Source organism: Lactuca sativa, chromosome 4 (genome assembly GCF_002870075.4).
Source record: "Lactuca sativa cultivar Salinas chromosome 4, Lsat_Salinas_v11, whole genome shotgun sequence".
NCBI classification, from domain to species: Eukaryota; Viridiplantae; Streptophyta; class Magnoliopsida; order Asterales; family Asteraceae; genus Lactuca; species Lactuca sativa.
Window position 1 is genome coordinate 155356276 of NC_056626.2, and position 26287 is coordinate 155382562.

General features: G+C 35.8%; 1 protein-coding gene across 1 annotated transcript; it reads right to left on the minus strand.

Moving 5' to 3' along the window:
* Positions 1-7543: 7543 nt before the first annotated feature.
* LOC122194422 (phospholipase D alpha 1) lies at positions 7544-10636 on the minus strand. Its single transcript, XM_052771391.1, has 2 exons — positions 8743-10636; positions 7544-8022 (listed from the first exon to the last, which is right to left on the minus strand). The coding sequence occupies exons 1-2, from the start codon at positions 10541-10543 to the stop codon at positions 7586-7588; spliced, it is 2238 nt and encodes a 745-aa protein (XP_052627351.1). The 5' UTR covers positions 10544-10636; the 3' UTR covers positions 7544-7585.
* Positions 10637-26287: the final 15651 nt, after the last annotated feature.

Below are 26287 nucleotides of genomic sequence, written 5' to 3' on the forward strand. Positions count from 1 at the left end.
GGAGTTCAGAAATTCTCGTGTTTGGAATCACACAACTGAAAGCTACATGTATATTTGATAAGATTGTTACCAAGTCATTATTTTAGTGTAATTCTAGATGTAGGAAAGACATAAATTGGATGGGGTGGCTTCAAAACCTGTAACTTGCTATTATGTAATGTTTTTCTTGTTTCCTGACCAGTTTCTTTCTAGTTCGGTCTCTTAATAATATTTTATTATTCGAAAAAATGATTCAAACTAAGGAAGGAAATTAAGATATCATAACAAGTTTTCGATTTTTGGATGATTTCCCAAAAGGAATCTTATTCAAGAATATGGAATTATTAAACAAATTTTTAAGTTTTGTTCAACTTGGGTTGTAATACCAACCATTGAAGAAGCGATATAATAAGAGAATGGAAACATTGATATGTATATTAAGAGATATATAGTAACGTGAAACCATAGGTCATATCCACAAGGACACATTCCAATTTTTAAATACCTCTTTACATAAGGTATATGGCCTTGATAATGTAAATAAGTGACAAAAAGTAGGGGTTTTACTCAAAAGACTAAATGTAGCATGAAATAAATACTAGGTCCATGGAAATCAAGTTTGGAAAGAATTTCATATTCATGCTCTATCCAGTTATAAATAAAGTTAATTATAAATAGATGTTTGAATCATTTTTAATATAAGTCGGTACTAAGATACACAAATAAGATCTAATGTCACTTTACTTGTCAAATTATTTAGTTATAGCAAACTCTTTAACCAAACCTAATCCAACAACTCTTAAATTTCAATTGAAAAGTTTAATTAAGTTTATTAAAGTATTCTTAATAATATTCAATCATTACCTTATGCTTGGAATTTTAAAAACAAGTGATTTCAAGTTTGTAGTGATATTAAATTCAAACAAAGAACCAAATCATTGTTTGTTACTTTTTTTAAATTATAAAAAATTGCATGTTTTATAAAAAACAGAATCAATTTAATTCAATTCATATGGATTCAAGTAGTTTAATTCAAACAAAACATGAATAAATAGATTTAAAAAAAATCCAAACTTTAATCTAAGGCAATCAACCACTCATAAATGAGTATCACACTAGAAACTTGAAAATAGGGTTTTTAGTTGTTCATGGCTAAAAAAATAGAATCAAAAGTATAATTAAACTATTGTAATACACAATCAAAATGATAAAAATACTAAAAAGTTGTTCACAAATGAGATCTTGAAAGTTATTTTGCTCTAAAATCGTCTTGCCTAATTCAAAATCGAGAGAGATAGCATATCTAATGTAAGGGAGTATTTAAAGACCCAAAAATTATCAGTTGTCCTAACTTAACAAAGTCATTTCTAAGGTAAAAATTACTTGATCTAGTCAAGCCTCACATGACTATTTCCTCGATTTTCTTCATGACTCGACCAAGTCAACTCATAAAGGGTGGGTGACTTGACTGGGTAATTCAAAAGAATGACTTGAATCTTAAAAATTTGCAACTTCTTGTTATTGGTACAATCTTCCTAGAATTTAAATTGTAGCTTCCTATCATCATTTAAAACATAGTGAAACCTTCAAATGCCATGAAAATCATCCAAAAAATGTAAACAAGAATCCATAATCCACAAGAGATATGATGAAGCCAAAAGGAAAAACTATAATGAAAAAGTATTATAACCTCTTTTTAGCCCATTGTTTTTGTATGCTTCAAAAGGCAATGTAACACTTCAAAAATCATAAAAATTTAAAACTTTTAAAAACCACCAGAAACCATATTTGTTTTACAGAAGAACCATTGATTCAATAGTATTATTCAAAATCAGAGTTTTCCCAAGACTCAATAACACAGAACAGGAAGATGTGCACGATCACACCTTCGCTTTTCCGTGATCATCAGAAGTACCTGAAACAATAAACCAGAAATATAAGGCAAAGCTTAGTGAGTTCCCTCAAGGTACCATCACACAACATATAAAATACATAGATTAGCATGTTGGGTCCACAACCTCCCGATTGGATTACCCTAGCCCACAACGTCCTAGTTGGATTGCCTACATACCACATACTGGATCCACAACCTGTCGGTTGGATTACCCTTGGCCTACAACCTCCTGGTTGGATGCCCTGGCCTACGACCTCCCAGTTGGATTACCCCAGTGTGTTGACTTACAGCACAAAGCAGTAGTCTCAACCCCAACGTAACATGTCGACATATAACATATAATACACACATTTAGGAGACAGATGATTATACAGCCAGTAATCACATATATTCCTACAGATCTACCAATCTAACACATATCAGTAACTATCAGATAACCAAACAGGCCTATCACATACTCAACATATCATAAATCAATATCTAATAGGATATCAATCCATTAGGCCGACCTTGGTGCCTTTGACCTGAAAGTAGAGTGAGGAAAACTCACCTCTCCGTCCAAACAAAAGCTGAATAAATCTCTGCTCCGAAAACCGGCTCGACCCGACACCTATTATTCAAAATATTTCCCAACTTAAAATTAATATCAAATTACCGAAAATACCCTTTGGTCAAAATTGGCAAAACTCAACAAACAAGCCAAGTCAACCCAGCTGAGTCGACCCAGCCTTGTACGCCAGCTAAAAACTTCTTGTACAAAAATCCATAGTTCATGCAAGAAGTCCGAAACATCACTTTTCCCGTTTTCCCCTTTGACTTTAGCACAAACCAAGGGCTTGGATCACATAACCAATATTATCTACATCCAATAGGATCTAAAACCTATTCCCTTGAAGCCCAAGGCCTTTACTTAATCCATTTATTGTCCACAATCCCAAAATAAGAAACTTCATAAAATAGGATGTTACATACCATACCAAATTGTCACATATAACCAACGATTATGAGGTTGGAATCAAAGGAAGTGGCTTCAAGGTTTTATAATATCGAAAGATGTTCAAGTAGCTTTAATGAGGTGAATTTCTTGTGAGATTGTCTTCCTCGATCCATACACACACCTCGCTCAATGATGGGATCATGTGCTTGATCAAGCTATATTAATGTATACTAGTGATGTTAGGCCTCCACCTATAAGAAACCTCATATGGTTGAAGATACGTATTCTAGGTCTCATATTGATGTTCTTAAGATGAGTAGTATGGGGTAATTAATCTTATGCCTATAAAATATCAAAGAAGGTAAGGTGGATCTTGTAACATCTAATTTCCAGGTATTGACTTTTGACCCTTGAGTTAAGATTTGTATGCAAGATTGGTCCTCAATGACAATTTAGTAGTAGTGGGTGCAAAACAAATATGATGGGCGTACACCTTGGTACGTTGGGTGTACTTGGCCCCATGTGCGTATGTTGGGCATACATATTGGTACACAGGGCATACACAACTTGGACTCCACCCTAATATTTATGGTTTGCGCACTATATAAGTACAGTTATTGTCTGAAAACCCTTCCTCTTATTAGCCTCCATCCCAAATTCGACCCTCCTTGCAAAGCCTAATATATTTTGAGCATTTTGCGCTTTTTGAGTGATTTGTGGGCTTTGTTGGTTGTGAAGGAAGATCATCAAGGAATTGGCTTTGCTCTCAAGATTTTGGATCCAACATTTTCTCTTCATTGTGCATCTTGTGGAGGTAAAAAGCTTCAACCTTGATGTATATTTCTTATGGATCTAGTTTTAGCTCAAAGTTATCACCTTTTTGTCCCAAACTTGATTTGTCATTTTAGAGGTTTTAGGGTGTGCTAAGTCATAAAAAGTGCTTTTGGTCATTATTTTCTCTCCATGCATGAGCTAGGCTGTCTTAATGGGTAAGGTGGTGAGAAGCCGCATACAATGGGCATACCAAGGGGTACGATGTGTGTACGTGGTCAGCTCCGCGATCTTTGGTCAATTACGTAGTATGCCCACGTACATAAAGAGTAAGTTATGCATACTTACTGAGTCAACTCGGTTGACTCAGTTGACTTTGACATGGATTTTTACTAGGGTTTGACCTAAGGGTATTTTAGGTATTTTGACCTCTATGTTGAGATTGTGTCATTGCATTTATTAAGGTGACTTGTAGAGTTGATCTTGGAGCAGCATGCTATTCACTCTGGTTATCTGTCTGTGAGGTGAATTTTCTCACTTTATCCATGGGTCGAAGGCACCCTCCCAACCCATTACTTCTTATGTGGAATTCTAGTTTTCTTTGTGATATTTACATGAAAGACCAAGATTTGGCCCCTGACAGTTGTATGGAAGACCAGGATCTTGCCCCAAAAATTGTATGTAAGACCGAGATTTGGCCCTCGGCATTGCACGGAAAGACCATGGGGTAGCCCATGGCACTTGTATATTTTGGTATGTGGTATTTTAAGGAATTCACTAAGCTTTGTGCTTACAATTTAGGTTTATGGTTTCAGGTACTTCCAGTTCAAAAGGGAAGGGCCCGACGTGATGACACAACATCCTCCCCCATGATTTCGTATTTGAAATAATTGTACTCTGATGTTTTGAATATTATGACTTGGTGTTGATTTCAAGCAATTAATGAATGATTTGGTAGACTTTTAAAAGAAAATATTTATTACCGTTTTCGGGACGTTACAGATCCACGTATGTTTATTATGTGGCAAAATACGTGCATAAATGGTTTAAATTCAGACTTAAACCAGTAGTATAGTTGGGCTCCAAAATGGATTTTACTATATGCTTAGGAAGTTTTGATATGAAGGTTTCCAAAAATATACAGGTTGATAAAAACCTATAGATGGTGTTAGGGTTGGTACCCATGACTCCCAAATTGTAAAATTTTGGATATGGTTGTCTATAATCACATATACTTAATCCGAACAAGCATTTTATAACATTGAATTTTAAGAAATATTACGCATGTTAAACCCACATTATCAATCCATGCCAACAACATGTTTTTCATACATGTCACATCATTAGAGTATTCACAGTACATAATTTAATGGAATTATTGAATAAGAGTATTTAATAGTGTCAATAACCATTGAACACTTCAATATAAAAAATACAACTTTTTAATATAAAATAATGAGAAATTTGCAATAAAGTCCTTACATATTGGCATCATAATCGATTTAATCTTTATATCTTTTTTATTCAGTGAAGTCCCAAAAATTGGTAATCATATTCAAGTTAACCATTTTACCCGGTCAAAAGGTCAACCAACTTTTAAAAATTACATTTTTGGCCAAGATTTCAAAATTTATTACAAATTTGGTACAAAATTTACACTTTTGGCCCAGATTTTAGATTTTATTACAATTTTTGGTCCAAAATTTACCATTTTTACCCAAATTTTAGAATTTTGTTATCAATTCATCCTAACTTTAGTTTTTTTACAACTTTTTTTTCTTAAAATTTTGTTTCGAATATGTTTTTTCTTTATAAAATCATATTTATACAAAAAAGCATATTTTCACATAAAAAATCTTATATTTTCTATACAAAAACTTTTTATAAAAAACTTTTTTGTATACAAAATCACTATTTATAAAATAGGTATTTATTAAGTACATAAAGTTATACAAAATAAAATGTATACAGCCATGTATTTAATATATATATATATAGATTCATATTCCTGGGCACAAAACAAAGTCTTTTGTAAATACATCTGTATGAAAAACACATATTTATAACAAAAATGTATACAAACACCGATTTCATATTAAACGTATATATTTCTTTTGTAAAAACATATTTATATGCACCTAAATAAATGTTTGTATACATTTCTTATGTAAAAACATATTTGTATATATATTTTTATAAACTCCTATTTTATAATAAATGTATTTGTATTCAAACATGTTTATATATAAAATGATTACAAACACGTATTATATAAAAAATATTCAAACATGTTTTTATAAAAGAAATGTATACAAACATGATTATATAAAAAAAATTATAGATATACACCTATTTATGCACACACCCAAACACACACACACACACACACACATATATATATATATATATATATATATATATATATATATATATATATATACACACACACACAGACACATACGTTTACTATGAAAATAGATGTTTGTTAACATTTATTTATAAATATGTTTTTGTATACAAATGTATTTATAATAAAATATGTGTTATATATATATATATATATATATATATATATATATATATATATATATATATATATATATATATATATATATGTGTGTGTGTGTGTGTGTGTGTGTGTGTGTGTGTGTGTAAAATACGGTTTTGTATACATTTTTTTAACATGAATTTGTATATATTTATGTACTTAATAAATACCTAATTTTATAAATAGATATTTTGTATACAAAAAATATATATTTTTTTTAAAAAAATTATATAGAAAATATAAGATTTTTTTATGTTAAACTATGTTTCTTTTTTTTTTTTTATATAAATATGATTTTATAAAGAAAAAACATATTTGAAACAAAATTTTGAGAAAAAATTTGTAAAAAAACTAAAGTTAGGATAAATTCATAACAAAACTCTAAAATTTAGGCCAAAAGGATAAATTTTGGACCAAATATGTAAAAAAATTTAAATCAGGGCCAAAAGTGTAAATTTTTGACCAAATTTATGATAAATTTTGAAATCTAGGCCAAAAATATAATTTTTAAAAGTTGGATGACCTGTCGACCCGTTAAAATTGTTAAATTGAATACGACTACCGATTTTTGGGACTTAATTTAATAAAAAAGATATAATGACTAAAACGATTATGAAACAAATATATAAAGATTTTATTATAGTTTCTCTAAAATGATTATTAAATAAGTTTTTATAAAACTATTTTATTGAACTTTTAGAAAATTCATCGCATTGTAGATATATAATTGTAAGTTATATGATAAATGAAATCATATATTACAGTCCATTAAACTCAACATAATTAATGTATTTTGCATGCTATTACTCTAATTACAATAACATGTTGTAAATTACTTTTTTTTTTTATTTATTTTTATGTTAAAACTAGAATAAAAATGAAATTTTACTTGCAAAATATTGTCAAAAAGAGTTTGAGGTACCTAGATTAATTACCGAAGGTGGTTATATTCAATGAAAGTTCATGTTCATGATTAAACCAAAATCTTTTATGTTTTACTTCTTTTTTGGGATAAAATTACAACAAAAGCTAAAAAAAATATACTTTTTAAACTAATTTTCTTAAGAGCATTATGCGACCACATTGTTGGTCCATGACCACCCCTTAGACTATCTTTCCTACAAGGTTTCTTAGATTCAAAGATGGGCATGGTTTGAATCGATTAAATCTACACTACTCATGTTCAGTAGGATTTTCAAAGCGGGTCACAATTTTTATGATAACCACCGTAAACTGTTTTAGAATAGTCTAAAGAAACTTATTCTACATGGCAAAAATACAAGAAGTTACATTGTAATTCATATGGAAGATGGTCATTAGTACACATCTTACATACAATTGCGATAATAATGATGCAAAATTTGCGTATTATTCGATTACAATGGCTAATACCAAACAAGGAAACAAAATTTGAAGTTATTCCAACTAATTAAAAACACCAAAACAAAGTCTCTCTTTAGGTAGTAAGAATAGGAGGAAGGAAATCAGATTTCGTACCAAGGATCTTGGCACTTGTATCAGGGAAACATTCAGTTCCTGGCAATTCCGTAATATCACCATCCCTAGCGATACCAACCGGGTATCGCAGCAAGTGACCTGGCAAATCACGTTCAAGATTTTCACTGGCGTAAAGTTCCCAACATTTGTCAGCCACATCATTCACCTTTCTCACGCATTCAACATTCTCTGGGTGCTCAAAGGTCTGATCGATCATGCCAAGGTGTTCATACCATAAAGCCATACGGAAGCCATGGATCTGACCCCTGGCTGGTGACCTGGCTGAAGCTAGATGATTAGGTTGATATGCTCCCATGGCTATTTCAGAATCCCTAGCACCATCCATGGATCGTTGGTTGATGTTCGCGGATCCAACTATTATGTATTCATCATCAACTGCACCATGGTAGATAAAAATTAGTTACTAAATATGATCAACGATTGAAAAAGTTACCATTTTGGCTACTTGGTTTATCCGATATTTTTAATTTTGGTCCCAAATAGTTTAGTTTTATATAGCGTTTAGTCATTATTTGAGGCTTTTACAACTATTTTACTTGAAACGTTAACTAAAAATTACTTTTCAAGAAAAGTGCCATAAATGTTGTAAAAACTTTAAATAATAACAAAAATTGTAAGAGACATTTTTAATCAAATTTGAATGCCAAAATAATGTGTCAAAAATATTATCTACTCTTATTTATTTTTTTTACTAAAACACATGTTTGGTCCTTTAGGTTTTAACTTTTTTTTTTGGAAAAATATATCTTTGAAACATTGGTACTTAAGCTAAAAAGAGTGATGTTAAGCTCACTTAAGCTAGGGAGAAGCTAAAGGGGAGATTTTTGCCAAGTTGGCAAGAATAGAGTGAGTGGGTTGCCAAGTGAGGGAGAAACGTAGAAGAAGAAAAAGAGGAGAAGGAGAGACTCTCTTTCCTCTACTCGGATCCACCGAGTTGGCTCGTCGAACTCAAAATGCCGAGCCTACGGGCTAGTGTCTTCTGAGGTAACTAAGCAAATGACGAGCACATGTCGATGCCACCCAGACAACCTTATTGGATTGTTTTATAATAATTTTGGTCTCATGGTTGTCAAATCTAACAAACTAGCTATTTACCTATCATCATTTTGGAATGGACATAGATCATAAAACGACGGTTCTCTTGGGCATGAAGATAACCAGAATCCGGTTCGGGTGCTTCTGTTGGTTCATGCTCATCGTCTTGCTTCATCTCACGGTTTCCAAGGCAAAAGAAGGTAAGATACTCTCTTGGATCATCATCTCGACCCTTATCTTGAAGAGCCTTGACAATGTCTTTATACATCATCTCCATCGTCCTTTTTTGCCAGTCCAATATCGCCTGAACAGATCCACTTTCTGGGATCCCTTCAGGCCACATTGGTACGACAACATAAACAATAAACTTTTGACCGGCTTCTATCTTGCTGACGATCTTCAAAGAAAGTTCCTTTGGAATAAGGTGCAACGCACCAATCTCATTAACATTGATATCGTCAGATTTCCAAGCAAAAGAGCTTCCAAGGAAATACTGGTTTTCAATATAGATGAAATTTTTTGCTCTTCGTATCGCGTTAATATACGCGTCTTGAATACTTCGATCAATTATGTTATCTTTCCCACTCACAAGACCCGCTTTCCCGGCTTCTTCAGGTGTGTCCGGGAAGCCAAAGGCGGCCCCACCATCGATAGACCTGAAAAGCTGGACATTCCATGTTTCTTGATCATTTGGGAACGTCACCGGAGATGGTGGGATTAGAATGTCACGAAGTTGTCTCAAGTCAACAAGTATATTTTTCCCACCTTGTTTTCGCCATCTTTGTTCAAAATTAAACAAAACATCCCAAGCGATTGGTCCTTCAACCCTAGAGTGAATATCATGCCATGGCTCCCGTGGACCACCTTTAGCTATGGATGCTCCAGTGTAATTAGGTTGATGGAAATCATCATGGTGAGCAGCGTTTAATGTTTTAAAAAGAGGATGAAACGCATAATCGTATCTTCCATCACATAAATCAATACCACCAACAAAACTCACCACCCTCCGTTTCTCTGAACCTCCAGTAGGCATCTCAGCGTCCACCACCACGATCTTCTGGTGATGAGTGAACATGGTGGACACTTGAAGGTCCTGAAAAACGCTTCCTCCGTCATCAGGGTCACGCGGGCATAAAATGCAATGAACGTCGGTGTTTTGGAAGAAATTCTCAGTTTCTTCATCATGGGTAGCCATTAATCCGTCTTCTTTAAATACATTTACAGAAGTTCTATCGTCCCAAACGAGCATAGCCACCCTAACACCTTCTTCTGCTTTCCGTTTTAGAATCTGACCAAGCATGACATCACCTCCATCCTTTTGTCTCTTTGGGTCTCGTATCAAAGCGATCTCAGTGTAAACAGACCATCCAGTAATGTAGATGAAGTGTTTTGCATTAGTAATGGCTTCGAATATATCTTCCCAACATCTATGTGTCTCGTAGTATTTGCCACCTGCAAGAGCGATCTTAGGCATGAAATTTTCAGGAACATGAGCATCTTGGTATAAAGAGACTCGACATCCTGTTCTTTGAGCGAAGAATGTGTAGGGAACTCCAGGGTACTTCGCATTTTTGATTCCATGAGCCCAGTTACGATCTTGAGTGACGTCAAAGAATTGTAGCTTTACGTGGATTTTGGATCCAGCTGGAACAGGGTTGTTGTTTTCATCCATGATCTCAATCCATTTGTCTACTTCATCTCCATCCATTAATTCTCTTACAGGCATGTGAGCTCTTCCAATTAACGTTGCCCCAATTGGGTTGTTGTCTTTAACAGTGAAGATCACGTCAGAAGCTGAGTGAGCACAATAAATGTGGAATGACTCGTACCATCTTGGGTTTTGGGGTTCGTTTTCTATCATCCTAGTTCGTCCAACTCTGCATTTTTCTAGATCGATCGTCGCATAAATTTTCGGAGTTCCTTCCCCAAATCCAACGGTTTCCTGTATGTTCGCCATAAGCTGCAACAAGAAAAAAAAAACGTATGTTTGCATGAAGAACACGAATATGCAGTTACTTCAAACTGTTATGATTACCAGTTATTAAAGAAAATAACATAAATTCTATGATAGTATGTTATGTGATATGAGTGAGCAATCATTTCAAAAGTATAAAATTACTCGTAATTTTTTAAAGATGATATGAAATTATACCTTGCCGAATACATTAGGCCCACCACCTTCGTGAAGCTTATCAACCTCGTAGATTGTAACGTGAAGAGTTCCATGGAGCAGTACCTTAGACATTTTGTAGCCTGCGCACTAAACAAACCGAATCCAACGAATTACTCGTTTATCGTCAATATAGCTTACCACATGATCACTTTTTTAAACTACAGATAATATAGTAATAACAAACACGTACTGACAATGCGTGATTTAAACGAATCGAGAATGAAATAACTCGAAGCAAATTATAGGATCGATACCAGTGAATCAACAAAATTAATAGTATCCGTAAATAAAGTGATACACAAGCTCAATCAGGACACACAATTCATTTTATTTGATAGATCTATGAATCAGATGAACAATTGACGACATAAAACAATGCTTACCGTTTGAATCGAAGTGAGAGAGATTAAAACACAGAGAATATGATCCGAACGGCAATGCTACACGTAATAAGAGGGAATCAGAAGAGTTGGAGAGAGAGAGAGATAGCGATCCGTGAAAACAGTTGTTAAAAGGTTTCAAAGTTAACCGGAAAAATCGTTTTTTTAGGAAATCAAAAAAATAAAGTCCGTACATTCTTTAATCAAATTTGTATCTTCAATGGACAAGGTACAAACCAGGTAATGATAAAAACCACTCAAAACCAAATAAACAAAAGACTAAATTATTGAAGGTTTGGTTAAAATTACGCGTTTGGTCCTTAGTATTTTTTTTGCAGTTATATCGTCCTTATAGTTTCTTTTTGTTGCGATTTTCATCTGCGACAAACATTAAAAGACTAATATACCCTTATCAAAATTTATTTACATTCAAAATTAAAGATTATAATATAGAGTTAATTTTAAGTGTCAATAAAAAAAAATTGGGTCCCACACATCTCTATCACCCCCATCCCTTCCCTTCTAGAATTGAAGTCATCGATCGTATGTCTAACCCTTTCAAACTCATCTCTAAACACCGATCTACACCTCAAGTTCCCGTCGGAGCCTCCAGCAGGAAACCTGCAATTCTAAAGTAGATGTTGCCATCAGTCAGCATGCTAACACCACCACCGGAACCCTGCAACCCTAAAGTCGTCGGAAACCTGCAACTTTATTGTTCTTCTCCGCCTCTACACGTCGTTCCTTTCAAACCCCATTTATTCTAGTTCCGCCGACATCATCAATTTCATCTGGAAAATCGTCTTCCATCAATTTCATCATTTGGAAAATCGTATTTTACTTATGGGATATCAAGTTAGGTTTTTCATTTTGGGTTTAATCCCATTAAGTTTTATCCAACTCATTTAATCCCATTATGTTTAATCCAACATCATCAATTTCAAATATAAATGAATTTAATACCATTCGTTTTTGGATTTGATTTCTGGGATTTCATCAGTTTTTTTTTTTTTTTTATTTTTTATTTTTTTTTTTATTTCATCGTCGATTTGAGATTACGTTTTCAACTTAGTTTCTAATTTATGGATTTCCTTTTTATTTCAGCTTAGATTCTAATTCATGATTTCAGGATTTGAATTTGGTTAGTTTTTAATTTCAGAATTTGATCTTGGTCTGGTTTGATTTATAGGATTTGATCTTGGTTTTGGTTTGGTCCAGGCGGTGATCGATTGTGGTTTGCAAGAGGTGAATGATGGTTGCAGTCGAGGTAAACGTTGATGGTTTTCGAAGGTGAACATGGTGGTTCCTGGAGATAAATAGGGTGTCGCTTGATGAAATGGATGATGTTGTCGACGGCCTGAAGATGAGGGCGGTTGTGTTGCCGGTAGTGATGGTGGTGGTGGTAGTTTTGCTAGTAGTGGTGGTTGAAAATGTTTGGTTGTAGTGGTGGGAGTGTGTCATGTCTATAAATCATTTAATTCCTTTTTTAATTAATAAATAACAAACAAATAATAAAAGACTAAAAATATATATAAAGGGTAATATAGTCTTTTAATGTATGTGAGAGACGAAAAACACAATAAAATCATACCACAAGGACGGTCCGAGTGCTAAAATAATGTTAGAGACCAAACATATAATTTTAACCAAACCATATGGACGATTTCATTAATTTACTCTAAACAAAAACCAAACCATGCAAGGTCAAAATACCAAAATCAAAAAGGAAAAACCAAATTCGAAACTATTGTGTCATGTTTTGGGTTGGTTAATGGTTATGAGACAACATCTAAGATTATTTTTCTCCGTGTTTGGGATGATTATACCCGTCCGATAAGTATTTATGTTGTTTGGTTACTATATGCATTACGTTTGCCATGCTTTTCATAAAAATGATTTGATGACGAAGTTTCTATTCGGAGATGATCATTAATTAAAGGATATTTTTGTGAATGATTTAATTGTAGGTGGTTATTTTGATCTAAGTTAGAAATATTTTGTGTTATAATTAGATTTCATTTTTTTTTAATTATGATTATCCTTTGTTTGTTTTGGGTCTGACATGAGAGCACTTGTAGAAATTTGAGAAAGTCAAAATAAAAAGAGAATGTAGAAGACTTAAGAAAGATGAGAATGATAGATAATGTTTCAAAAAGTTTAAGAATGTTTGAAAATGCTTAAGAATGACTATAAAGTTTGAGAACGGATAGAACATTTAGAGGTAAATACAAGAATGAGAAAAATATTACCCTTGGTATCCTTACCATATATGGTTGTACTCTTAAGTAAAAGTGAAGTGTCATTTGATAGTTGTTGGTCGAGTTACCGATGATTGAGTTAAAACTTTTGATCAATAAGAGTGAGGGGTCATTTAATAGTTGTTGGTTGAGTTACTAATGATTGAGTTAAAACTTCTAATTGAGTCCATATGTGACTAAAATCATATTGTTTGATTATATTTCTGGTGAATGATGGAAAATGACCATATTACCCTTATGTTGTCTCTTGTGCTGGATACAATAATTATAAAAAAAATACAAACTGTCGCACAAAATCTAAATTAAACATAAATCATTTAAAATTCAAATATAAATTGTCATATAAAATAAAAAAGAACATAATAATTTGCATACAAATGTAACATTAACCAGTTGGAGTAGTTGACTAGTAATCTGGTCAGGCAAAGTAACCATATATTCAACGACTTCTGAACCCCATTCTATGCCTTGTATGTTTTAGCCATCACTTCCTCCACCTTGCACGTCAGGAGTAACCATAGTGGTCTCTTCAAATATCATAAATAAGTCATATTGAAGATTGTATTTCCTTATAAAATTATGGACCGTGACACAAACAATGACAGTGTCCCTTTACATTGGAAAAGGATAAGGAGCTATTTGTTTTAAGATTGGGAATCTCTCCTTCAATACACCATAAGCACGCTCAATAACATTTTTAAGTTGTGAATGAGCATGATTGAACATTTCTTCCTTAGTTAAAGCCCTATTTCTTTTAATATCGGCTAACAAATACCTAATATTGCAATAGGGAGCCATAAATCCATGCGTGTTGGTCTATGCGGTGTCACAAAGGTGATATTTATATGTAGATGAATGTGACATTTATTATATATGAGTGTTGGTATAAAAGGTAATACTTATTGTTGTGGGTAGAAATTTTTAACTTCCTAATTTTATCTTGAACTTGTACTAACATCCCAGAAGAACCCAAGATCTTTGATTTAATCAATATCTTGGGCTTCCATTGTGTTTCTCATGAAATCTTATGCATTAACTTAAGGCTCGATGTTGTGAGGAAAACTTGAACAAACATTAGTAATAAGATAACGAGTTGCGGAATAGAAGTTAATATCAATGGATCTTGTTAGCTCAACAATAATAATAGTTAGATTGCATAAATATAAGGAAAATAAATAACAACAAGTTTATATCAATAAGCAGTAAACAAGTAGACACGAGGTTAAATTGTAACAATGTTTGCATGCAAACACAAGTTAGTATAAGATGAACAACACAAGTGAAGAGGAAGTCAGTTAAGTATCCATTAAGCTAACTTAATATATAGAGATGAACAATATGATATTGATAAACATTCATTGATCGATAAATTGATAAAATGGTGAATTGGTAAATTGGTAAGGATTACATGAAGTGGGAAGCTCTATTTATAGAGTCCTAAAAGTTACATAAAAAGAGTAAAATAATCTAAAAGTAACTGACTATAGTGACTATGAATGGTTCACCGGATAATACATGGAATACATGTAATGTTAGTTAAAGTAACTTGAACAATCTTCTTGCATATCTTCACTCTGCGGTTCATCTACAACTATGTGGTACTTCAATGTACAAAAGCAGTCTCCGGTAGTAACTTCTCTGCTGTTTTTCTTCACTTGTTCACTTTTAGGAACTTGATGATAATCCACCAAAACTTTCTAACTTCAAATAGCTACTGGATTCTTCTTGAAATCTCGAGCTTGACTTTATCATTTGTGTGATTTGCTCTTTGCACCAAAGCTATAGTGATATCCAGTTGCTTCTTAGCAGCTCTTTAGTCATGTTTTCGTTGGGTTGTGGCATGGGAGCCATCAGTATGGTCAGATGACATTTCTTCTTCTGTGGTCTTGAGGTGAGGAGGAGTTTGTTGAGGTGAACACTGAGGAGTTGGAATTTGAGCAGATGACCGTGGAGTTGGTTCTATGTTTAGCTCTGTAGTAGGAGGTTGAACCCATGGAGGAGTTTGAGAATGTTGAACTAAGGGGGTTTTGGAGATTGAATGTTCACTATTTGGATCACTATCACTTCCCCCTTTTGAGGAAGCAGGCCCCATCTTCTCCTCAAACCACTGTTTTAACCCACCAATTTTTTGAAACGTATCATTTAATTGGGTTTTCATTTGTTCAAAAACTTCTTGATTGTTGGGGATTTCGGGATTGAAGAGAAGTTGATAAATCTCCATTGAAAGGCGGAGGATTTCATCAACACTCTAATTGGCCGTGAGTGATCTTCTTAATCCCTTGATGGTGTCTTGGAGAACCACAAACCCTGATTCATATGCGGTGTAGGTTTCGTCAACAAGCTGCTTAAAATTGCTTGCTTGAGTTTGAAGGGTTTGTTGCAACTCGATTTTTAATTCTTTCACTTCCTTGATGAGGTCTTCGGCTTCGGACAAGAATTCCTTGTGATCAGATGTACGTTGAATGTCGAGTTACTGGATACCCATTTCTAGCCTTAGAAGAACCCTATCTGCAGTCTTCTTTCTCTTGTCTCTAACACTTCAATACGATCAACGACCGACTGCAGTGTTGGAGCATTAGTGCTCCGCGGTGCTTTGGTGGTGACTACAACTAAGATTAGATCTACTTTGGCTTGAATGTCGAGGAATTCTTTTCTGGATACTGCTATCTTGTTTTTCTTCTTTTACTTGGGTTTTGAAGTGGAAAGTTGAGAACCACTCAATTCTTCATCATCGACAACCATAATGAAGTTATCGGAAGGGGGAAGTTGTTGAACATCATCAGGATTATCATCATCAAGACCAAACATTAGGGTAGAGTTGATCTCGATTGCGACACCATCGTCATTGGAATCATGAGGTTCTTCATTCTGGGGAGGCTTGGAGGTACCAACAACATTTTCCATTGCATGATCCTTTAGAACAGTGTTATCCGTTTCCATCATCCACTGCTGAAATGAAAGAAGGTCATGAACTGTTTTGGCATTGTTGAACATGGTGGCCCAATATTTTGCGACCAGGAGAAGAGATTCCTCCTTTTGTTGTTGTTGTTGCACCTGTTGTGTTTTTCAGGCCTGCAGGGCCCTTTTAAAGGCTTCAAATTTTCTAATCCCAGACTCAGTTGTTGGTCAATATTAAGACCATGAGTCGTCTGATGCATATCCGTCAAATCCTTTGTTCACCAAGGTGTCCCTCGGGTTCATGGTTCCTTGCACAGTTATGCTCACCATGCCTAAACGGCCTAAAAGTAATGAAAGCGGTACATGATTTCTAGAGCTTCCTTGGTATCGTTGATCTAAAATCAAGTTCGACCTTGGCTCTGTTCCGACAAGGGCTGGGAAAGAAGTGCCCTGCAGTGCAATAGGTGTTTGTGTTGTTTGTGTGACATGAAAAAGAATGGAGTGCAATTCCTTGGGAGTAAAAACATGCAATCATGAAGCCCTGGAGACCTTAGGGGAAGTATTCACATATGGATCCACTTGGGCTCCAGATGGGAGTCTGTCTCCAATATGAGATGAAATGGTTACACTGTTTGTATCCGAGTAGTGAGTTGGGGTTCTTGCGGGTGAGTCTGTGGTGACTCGAATGGCCGCGAGAGTCTTTTCAGAAACTCCTGCATCGGCCTTCGTTTGCATATGGCTATGTCTTGGGTGAGCTTCAACTTCTTCCTTCTAAATATGTATGCGGATTCCAAAGGCTCATCTTAAATGTCATCAATGACATTAACAGGGGAATCGTGAGCCTTGGAAGGAGAAGTTTGAGCTTTGGGAGTAGGCTCTGCGGTCTTAGCCTTTCTTTTCTTTGAGGGAACAACTCCCTTATTAACAATGTTCATGGGAGTTTTTGTTGAGATGGCAAGGGATTTGACCCTTTTTGGTTTTGGCTGCGGGTCCTGGCTGCAGTAGGCTGACTGGGTCTTGGCAGGGAAGAGTGATATGGCGAAATATCACTTATAGCCATTATATGGTCAGCCACCTCTACGGTAGTAAGTCCAATGGACTCTAGAATATACATTGGCAATCTACGAATGGGACCAAAAATAGATTGATCCTTGGAAGAATTGTACCTCTTAAGATCATGAGATGAGGACAAGTTGGTGTCATTGCCCATGCTAAGTTTATAGCATCCTTGTGTAGATCAACAAGAAACAATGCCCAGAACCTTGCAAACATTAGTTATGTCATGCCTTCCTTTGGTGCATCTTGGGAGATGTATTGCAGAAAATCATCCCAGATGATTTGTCCATCGTTGACTGCATTTCCAGTGTAGATACTCCATATGATGTATAGAAGTTGTTTTCCTATGTTATATGTCCCTCTTGTTCTGCCTTAGAGACACTGTCACACCCTCGGCCAAGGTGGAACATGCCGGGAGTGCGACTAAGTTCATGGATCACAGATAAATTGAATATATAGCAAAAGTACAACGATAAACAAAACAACATTATATTCCATCATTAAGGTTTAAATACGACGTTCTTAAAAGTGATAATAGATAGTAGTTTCCTTAAACAAGAAGGCAGATAACCAAAAACTAGATTGCTAAGTCGTCTGAAATCCACGACAAATCTTTCGTCTGAAAGCTTGTCTAAGGATCCCCTGAGAATACATGTAAGTTTGAGGCTCAACACAAAGGTTGGTAAGTGTCACATGTTTCTGTTTAACCATAGTATAATAGTTTTAAAAAGTCTGAAAAGTATTGCCTTTGTAAGAAAACTATGTTTAGAAGAATGTCTGATAAAGATAGAAACATAAACCATGGTTGCTAGGTAATAAAACTCTAGTCCAGTCTATAGTAACGAATTTGTACGGATAGACATATAAACTATGGTTTCTAGGTAATAATCAATCTATTCAAGTTTATAGGAATGGTGCGCATAGACATATAAACTATAAGTATCTAGTCAAGTTTATAATAATGAATTGGTATGGTTAACGGATTGTTGGGTCGAAATGTGTTGCATCATTGGGATCGGTTCTTAGCCCAGTTTTGTTATCCGGTTTGGGCCTATCCAACCGTGATTGTCTTGTTAGGGTTTAGAATTTAAGATGCTTGCATGCATCGTTTAAAGGAATCGAATTGATTATATTCATAATTGTACTACATACCCTAGCTCGCCTCTACAGTGGAAGTTCTTCATCGAGCTCTGCCGAGACGTGACTACTTTGAATCATTCAGCATTAATTGATTCCATCTTGTGTCTTTATTTGTATTTGCTTGTTTTATTTTGTTGTTAAACCTGTTGAAGATCTAATCGATCAAAGTGTTTTCCAACTCAACAATTGGTATCAGAGCAGGAGACTGTGTAATCCATACACATCTCTTCTGTAGAAGAAGATCTTAGGTTTTTTCCGCTTTGATTGATCTTGTTAGAACCGTCATTATCTATTGATGTAGTTCTTAAATCGATCTTACCCTAACGTTATTTACAAGTCTGATTTTTAGCAGGTTTCTTAAACAAATATAGTCATGTCCATGGATGATTCCCAGTCAAACCCAATCAATATCTCCAACAGCATTGGATCGATGACAAGAATTCCTATACCGTACACTCAGGATTATGAGGTCTGGACACATCACTTTGAAGACTACTTGATTGATTCAGAAGACAAAGGATACTTGATCTGGGAGGCGATAACAGTTGGTCCATTCACTCATTCTAGCACTTCAAGAATTGTCAAAACTCAAAAGGAGTATAATCAACTGGTTATCGATGTGAAAAACATTCCCTAAGATGAGAAAGAGAAGTTTCAGTGCAACATCAAAGCCTTAAGGATGATTAGGTTTGCCTTACAATCGGACACGTTTCGATTGGTGAGCTCATATGAAGATCTTGAGCATTCCATCCAAACTTTATTGCTCTCGGAATTTGGTGACTTTAAGCAGAAGCTTGAGGAGAAGCTTATTCAAACTTTTGATCGCTTTAATCATCTTCTTAGTAAAATGGTAAAGCATGGGATAGAAAGGAAAGTCATTGAAGAAAAGGTCACATTTATGAATGGTCTTAGAACTGAATGGATGGTTGTGGTGTCCACTGTGAAGGCACACGAACAATTCAAGGCTTACTCTCTTGCAAAGCTAGTGGGAATATTGAAGTCACATGAGAATGCCATAACTAAAGAAACGAACGTGGTTTCTAGCATGGGGTCATTAGCTCTAATCTCAAAAGGAAAGAATGTTGTTGAAGAAGAAGAAGATTTAGATCTTTCTGTGTATGATCTTGTTGGATTAATGTCTAAGTTCATAACTATAATTGGTAAGACTTGACCCGACCCGGCATGGTCCATTTGGGTTGCATGGCATCATGCATTTGGATAGACTAAAATGAGATAAATAACACTTAAGGTTTGTTAATATATTATAAGTTCTAATATATTAATAAGATTATGTAATTAGTATTGATCAAGAATTAATCTAGTATTAATTAAGTGATCAAAAGAAGACTAATTAAATATATGGGTTGATTGTGTAAATCATCCATACTTATATAGTGGGCTAATGCTCCATGGATTGTCAAGTTGGGCTAAAACCCATAAGATGCTCCATGGATGCTCCATGGTGTATTTGTACCCATGGATCATGGAAATGAAAGGCCATGACAATTAGGGTTTACATGGTGTAACCCCAACTATATAATGATCTTATTCTTGGAGAAAATCGGCCACTATGGGTAATAGAAAGGGCTAGCCGATTTCATGAAGTGTGTATGTTCTCTCAATCTATTCCAAGTGTATTTGGTGTTGTGTGAACCATTTGAGGTGTCACACTTGGGTCACTAGGCACTCAAGCTTTATGAAGACAATCTACATCAAAGAGGTATGTAATGCTAACTTGATATATTCATTTGAATCAATGTTATTATGCTAGTTAGGATGAATACCTTGGAAAGTTCACATTTGCATGTATAATAGAGAAAACATAGATCCAAGGTATTTAGGGTTGCATGTACACTTAGGAGTGTTAGAATGATCAAAACCCAATAGATCTAACAAGTGAAGATTTTGCATTAATGGTGTCCAATCCCAAGAAGTTCATAAAAAGAAGATTCTCAGCCAACAAGAACCGAAACTGGCAAGGAAGCTACAATGCTGAGAAGGTGAAGGAAGAACCGAAGAATGTTCCTCAGTCTGAAGAACAAAAGAAGGAAACAAAAGTTGGTGGTGACTCAGGGTTTAGTTGTCACTATTGTGGAGGCAAAAATCACTTTGCCAAAGATTGCGTGTTAAGAAAGAAGTCTAAAAAGAATGACGATGATGATGAGGATGCACGCCTTTTACGTCGATTGGATGAAATCAAGAAAAATAAAGCTGGATCTCATAACACAATGAATGCTTTAATTGTGGAGGGAAATACTGTTGATGATGAATTTGGTGGTGTTGAAGTTTGGTCAACTGATTCTGAAGATGAGGAAGTGAGGAAGCCCACTCATGGCAGGGCTTTGTTGGTGAAAGAAGAAAAAGGTGTTGGAAAGTGTCTGATGGTGACTTCTGAGGTGTCACAAATGAGAAGGGTATACTGTGACAACTCGAAATTTCCATTTTGTACGAACATTAACTATTCAATAGAAGCTAGTCCAGTTTCAATGAATTTCAGACTTTTCCGAATAAGTTTGTGTACATTAGGGTTTACGTTGAAGGAGATATCAGGAGAGTGGATGCTCTTGGGTTCGTGAAACTTGGGCATTTCAAAACTTCATAATGTTAGAGTCCTATTCCAGAATAAAAATATTTTCTGCCAAAAATATTTCAGGACTATAAATAGATTTCTGAACTAAATTCATTCATTATTCACATTTCCAACTAGAGAAAAGCCATTTTCTCTCTCACGGATCTTTGGGTTTTCATCCCAAATCGTGTTTAAACATCTCTAGTAGTGTTATAATGTTTGTTTTATGCTTATTAACATAGATTACATGTCAAATATGTGAGATCCGGGAGTTTACCGCCCAAGAACGTTCTTGGGGAGTAAACTCCAAAATGAAGCTTTAAGGCTATCTTGTCCCAATTTCTTGTTAGCCAACTAGTTTAGGATAATATGTATGACCATTTGAGGCTAGAAATCAATCAAGAACACATAGTTTTAGGAGTTTACGGCCCAAGAGTTTCTTGGACCGTAAACACCATTTTCAAGGGCTTAATGTGCCCTAATCACCCCCTAAGGCTTTAGACTTTAACCCTCAATTACTTGTAGTTAAAATGGGGACTTTAACACATCAAAATCACCCCTAAAAGGGAGTTTATGGCCAAGAAATGCTCTTGGGCCGTAAACTCCAAGTAAGGGCACCAAAGTGTGCCTAAAGTTCCCCTTAGCCTTAAACAAAAGCCTAGAAATTATCCTACTTGTGCAAGAGACTTGAAAGAATTAAAGCATCCATCCCATGAGAGTTTACGGCCGTAAACTCTAAGGGATATGGTCTTTAGGCCGTAAACTCCTCAAAGGAGTGTTATCTATGCTCTAAACTACCCAAAGGATTAAAACACCAAGATTGGAGTTCACGGCCGTAAACTCAAGGGTTTACGACCGTAAACTCCTTGTGTAGGGTTTATTGGGTAGTAAACTCTTATACAAGGTCCTTTGGTGCATTAAACCCCTTTAGCCTTGTCCCATAACAACTTAGATGCAACCATTAGGACCTATAACACTTATACAAAGTGTTTACATGTTCCTAAGTGTCCCAACTTATTTCATTAAGTTATTATTTGGCTAATTAGTTATATATATGCTCATTATATGATAACTAGGCTCGTGCATGTGAACAAGTCTCCGTTTTCCACCTAGCACGGTGTCCGACACTACAATACAAACCACTCACCACAAGTGAGTTCATACCCCTTTAATTAACCTTTGAAATACTTTAAATGTTTTAAATACTTTATGGGGGGGGGGGATACAAGTTAAATGCTTATAGTTATTGTATCAATCACATGTGATTACATTAATCATATGTGATTAATAACTAGAAAACCAATGATTTTATCACTGTTCAAATTGTTTATCAAACTGCTTTACTTCAAAATGTTTTACAAACTCTTTTACTTATCAAATGCTTTTATTAAACTTTGTTTTACTTCATATAAATTGCATGCCCATATATGTATAGATATGTAAGTAATGTTTAAAGGGCTTAGGAAGGCCATCCGCCCTATTTCCTTTTTCTCGATTTGGATGTGGTCTGGTGGGATTTCGGGTGACCGTCCGAAGCTCGTTTCAATATTAGTTATATATCAAATATACATATATAAACATAAAAGTACTTCAAATATCATGCGTACTATACACATAATTAGTATGTTGCCATCGGGGTAACACAGGATCATACTACTACAACTTTTAGATCAATGAGTCAGTTCATTCATGAGTCTAAACTTTACATTACTATGAGAACATATACATTACATTACTACGGGAACATATACAACTATACTAGAAAGAGAACATATACAACTATACTAGGAGGAGAACATATACAACTATACTAGACAAGAAACAGTACACTACATATATACAAGAATACGTTAACAATTATGATCCACTGTATCGGAGCATGCCTTAAATGTCATGGCCCGAGTTGTAGCCAGAATTCTCTTGGTGGGAGAGCGTGAGTTTGCGTATAGATCTATACTGGATTGACTATCCTACACCTTGTTGCTAGCTACAGCCGAACCTGCAGGTCTGCGGGTGCCAAACGTCATTCCGTTATTACGAACATTCGTATGTCGTTGTTACCAGTCGATAGTATGGTGCAATTTATCACATTATACCTTAATATAAATCTGGTTTAAGATAGTTAGTACAGCAGTAGTTCCTATAATACAAAACTACAGTACTACAATGATTTACCCATTACATATTTTTAGTGATTATTTCACTTAAACATTAATGTACAAACTATATTTGTTAAATGATAGTTACACTTGGGAAATTACACACTTTTACAACAAACGGGCATACAAACCAGTTAAGCCTTGGTAGAAGGCTACTTTAATAGAAAATATAGGTTTTTCTGAGAGATTCAAACTTTTACAAACACTTACATAGATTTTACAAACTTATACTTGAGACACGTTCAAACATTTTGATAACAAACATCGACACTAAAATACTTATGAACTCACCAGCTTAATGCTGATAAACTCTTTCAAAATAACTTGTATTCTCAGGTCATCAGTAGACAGGTACCGATGCCAGCTTTTGAGAAGATGGAGCGCATTCAAGACTCATCATATTATTTTGATTTACATTATATTTTTGGTGTCTAAAACTGTACGGAACACGCTTGTATTAAAATTATATATTTAATGCAATGGATGATGTTGTTTGCTTATTTACATTTACTGTGTTGTGATACTGTACATGACGTCCTCCGCCCCAGAACGTTTCCGCCGTTCTTGGTTTTGGGGTGTGACAGATTTGTATCAGAGCATTGTTTATAGTGAGTCAAGTATATCAACCTATAAAAGATATACTAAACTATAAACCCATTAGGGATTAAAGCACTCTGACCCATAGTCTATACTTTAAATATTAAAATATTTAATTAAGTATACTAGTCTGCATTCATACTAAAATCAGTGTCACAATGACAAGAACAAAAGTATTACGATTGTTAAATATCACAAGTGAGCTCAGGGATGTATGGTCAGTCCTGGGAATGGCATAGCCTGATCAACTATGCTGGTCCGAGGAGTGATTAGCATATGGCCTAGAATGGTTGTGATGTGTTAACATGTCTAAAAACTAACCAACAATACCACAAGAAGATCAGTAGAACTTAAAATTAAAATACTATAGGTGTATTTTGTACTACTAGTTACATGTATACTATATTCTTATACCTCTCTTCTCGCGTAGATTTAAATGGCTGGATTCCATCACGGCGACCCGTACTTTCCAAATGAAGGCAATGCCGGGTGGATCGAAGAAGAGCCCAAAGATGAGCATCCAATCCCTTTGGATGATCACCTCGCAGAAGGCTTTTTTGATGGATCCGACTCCGAGCCTGAAGTCAACAACCTACCGCTAGTAGGTCAAGCCCTGAACAACAACCCCCGACCAACTTTTCCAAGTCCTACTCCCTTGTGGGCAACCAACTTGAATCGCTAGAGTGATGAACAGGGTCAACCCTTACCATGCTTTGGGGACCGAAGCTTTTACAACGTCAGTGAAGGTGGCTCTGTTGACCGAGCTCTGCCCGTCATTATCCGCAGAATAGCTCGTAATGTTGAGCAAGGTCGAGCATCCATCGACCGGGTCATGGAGATTGATGCCAACTCTGGTGTCAACACAGTCCGCATCCGCTGTCTTGAAGAAGACATGGAACGGACCCGGAGAACCAATGAAACCCTGCAGCAACAGCTGGCTGCCTCCCGAGCTGAAGTCTTGGAACTTCGAGCCCACCAGAAAGCTCAGGAGCGACAGCTTAAAGAGGTGTTTCGTCAAGTGTCAGACCTCAGGGCTCGCCCGAGGAATTCCCATCGCCGTTAGATGATGTCTAGTACATCTTTGTCTTTTGGTTAAGGAATAGCCTTTAACATCTGTGCTCTAAGTAGCACTTGTCTGTAAAATATTCCTAACTTTCAGTACTCTAATTAGGAATCTAAGAACTGTCAAACTTTTCTGTATGGTATGATGTAAGACCTACTGATAGGTCGATTTTCCCTGAACTTATTACATCAGTAATACCAGTATTATTGACATCTATCTAATCTGTGGGACAAATCTGTACATTTGTGTTTCCCACTAATATTCCTTGTTGTGATCTCAAACACTCATACAACTGTTGGGCTATGGTTAGTTAGTCCATGTGTCACTCTCACGTTGCTTACGAATCGATTCTTACCATTTTTCTTATCTTTATAAACTTATAGCTGAAAGATGCCTCCTCGCAAATCTCCCAGGAATAACCCTGCACCTCCACCACCTCCTCCGCCTACGATCATCGATACTGCAACCCTGAATGCTGCCGTAGCTGCAGCAGTGGCAACTGCCATGGCTCAGTATCACTCATCTGATACCAGCAGAGGTGGAACCCCTGTTGAATCAATTATGATTGAAAACCCTGTGCGCTCGAGAGAGTGCTCCTACAAGGATTTCACCAATTGCAAGCCGAAGTCCTTCTATGGCACCGGCGGAGTCATTGCCCTCTCGCAATGGTTCGAGAAGACTAAATCAGTCTTCGAAATCTGTTCATGCCCTGCTGCGAGCAAAGTCAAATATGTCGCATGCACCTTTGAGGGAAAAGCCCTGACGTGGTGGAACGGCCACGTTAAAGCTCTAACCCTCGTCATAGCCAACGACATGGGCTGGGAAACGATGAAAGACCTCATGATTGAGGAATACTGCCCGAGGGGCGAAGTCCAGAAATTGGAGCAGGAACTTTGGAACCTGACTATGAAGGGCACCAACGTGGTCACTTGTACTGCCCGATTCAGCGAACTGGTGGCCCTCTGCCCCAATATGGTTCCCACTGAGGGGAAAAAGATCGAAAGGTACATATGGGGGCTAGTGCCTCCGTATCAGGGGAATGTCCTAGCATCAAACCCTGCTACCTTCGACAGTGCCAAACAACTGGCACAGCGACTCATTGACCATGTAGTCAAAACCCCTACAACAAAAACCACCCTAACCATCCCGGAACCCTCCAAACCCGCAGACACTAAGCGGAAATTCTGGGACGAAAGGAAGAAGCAGCAAGCTGCCAAAAAGCAGCAAATTGTGGCAGTGCATGCCGCGGTAACGCCTACTACTGCTACTGCTCCGGGGAAGCAGTATGCTGGAAGTTTGCCTAAGTGCAACA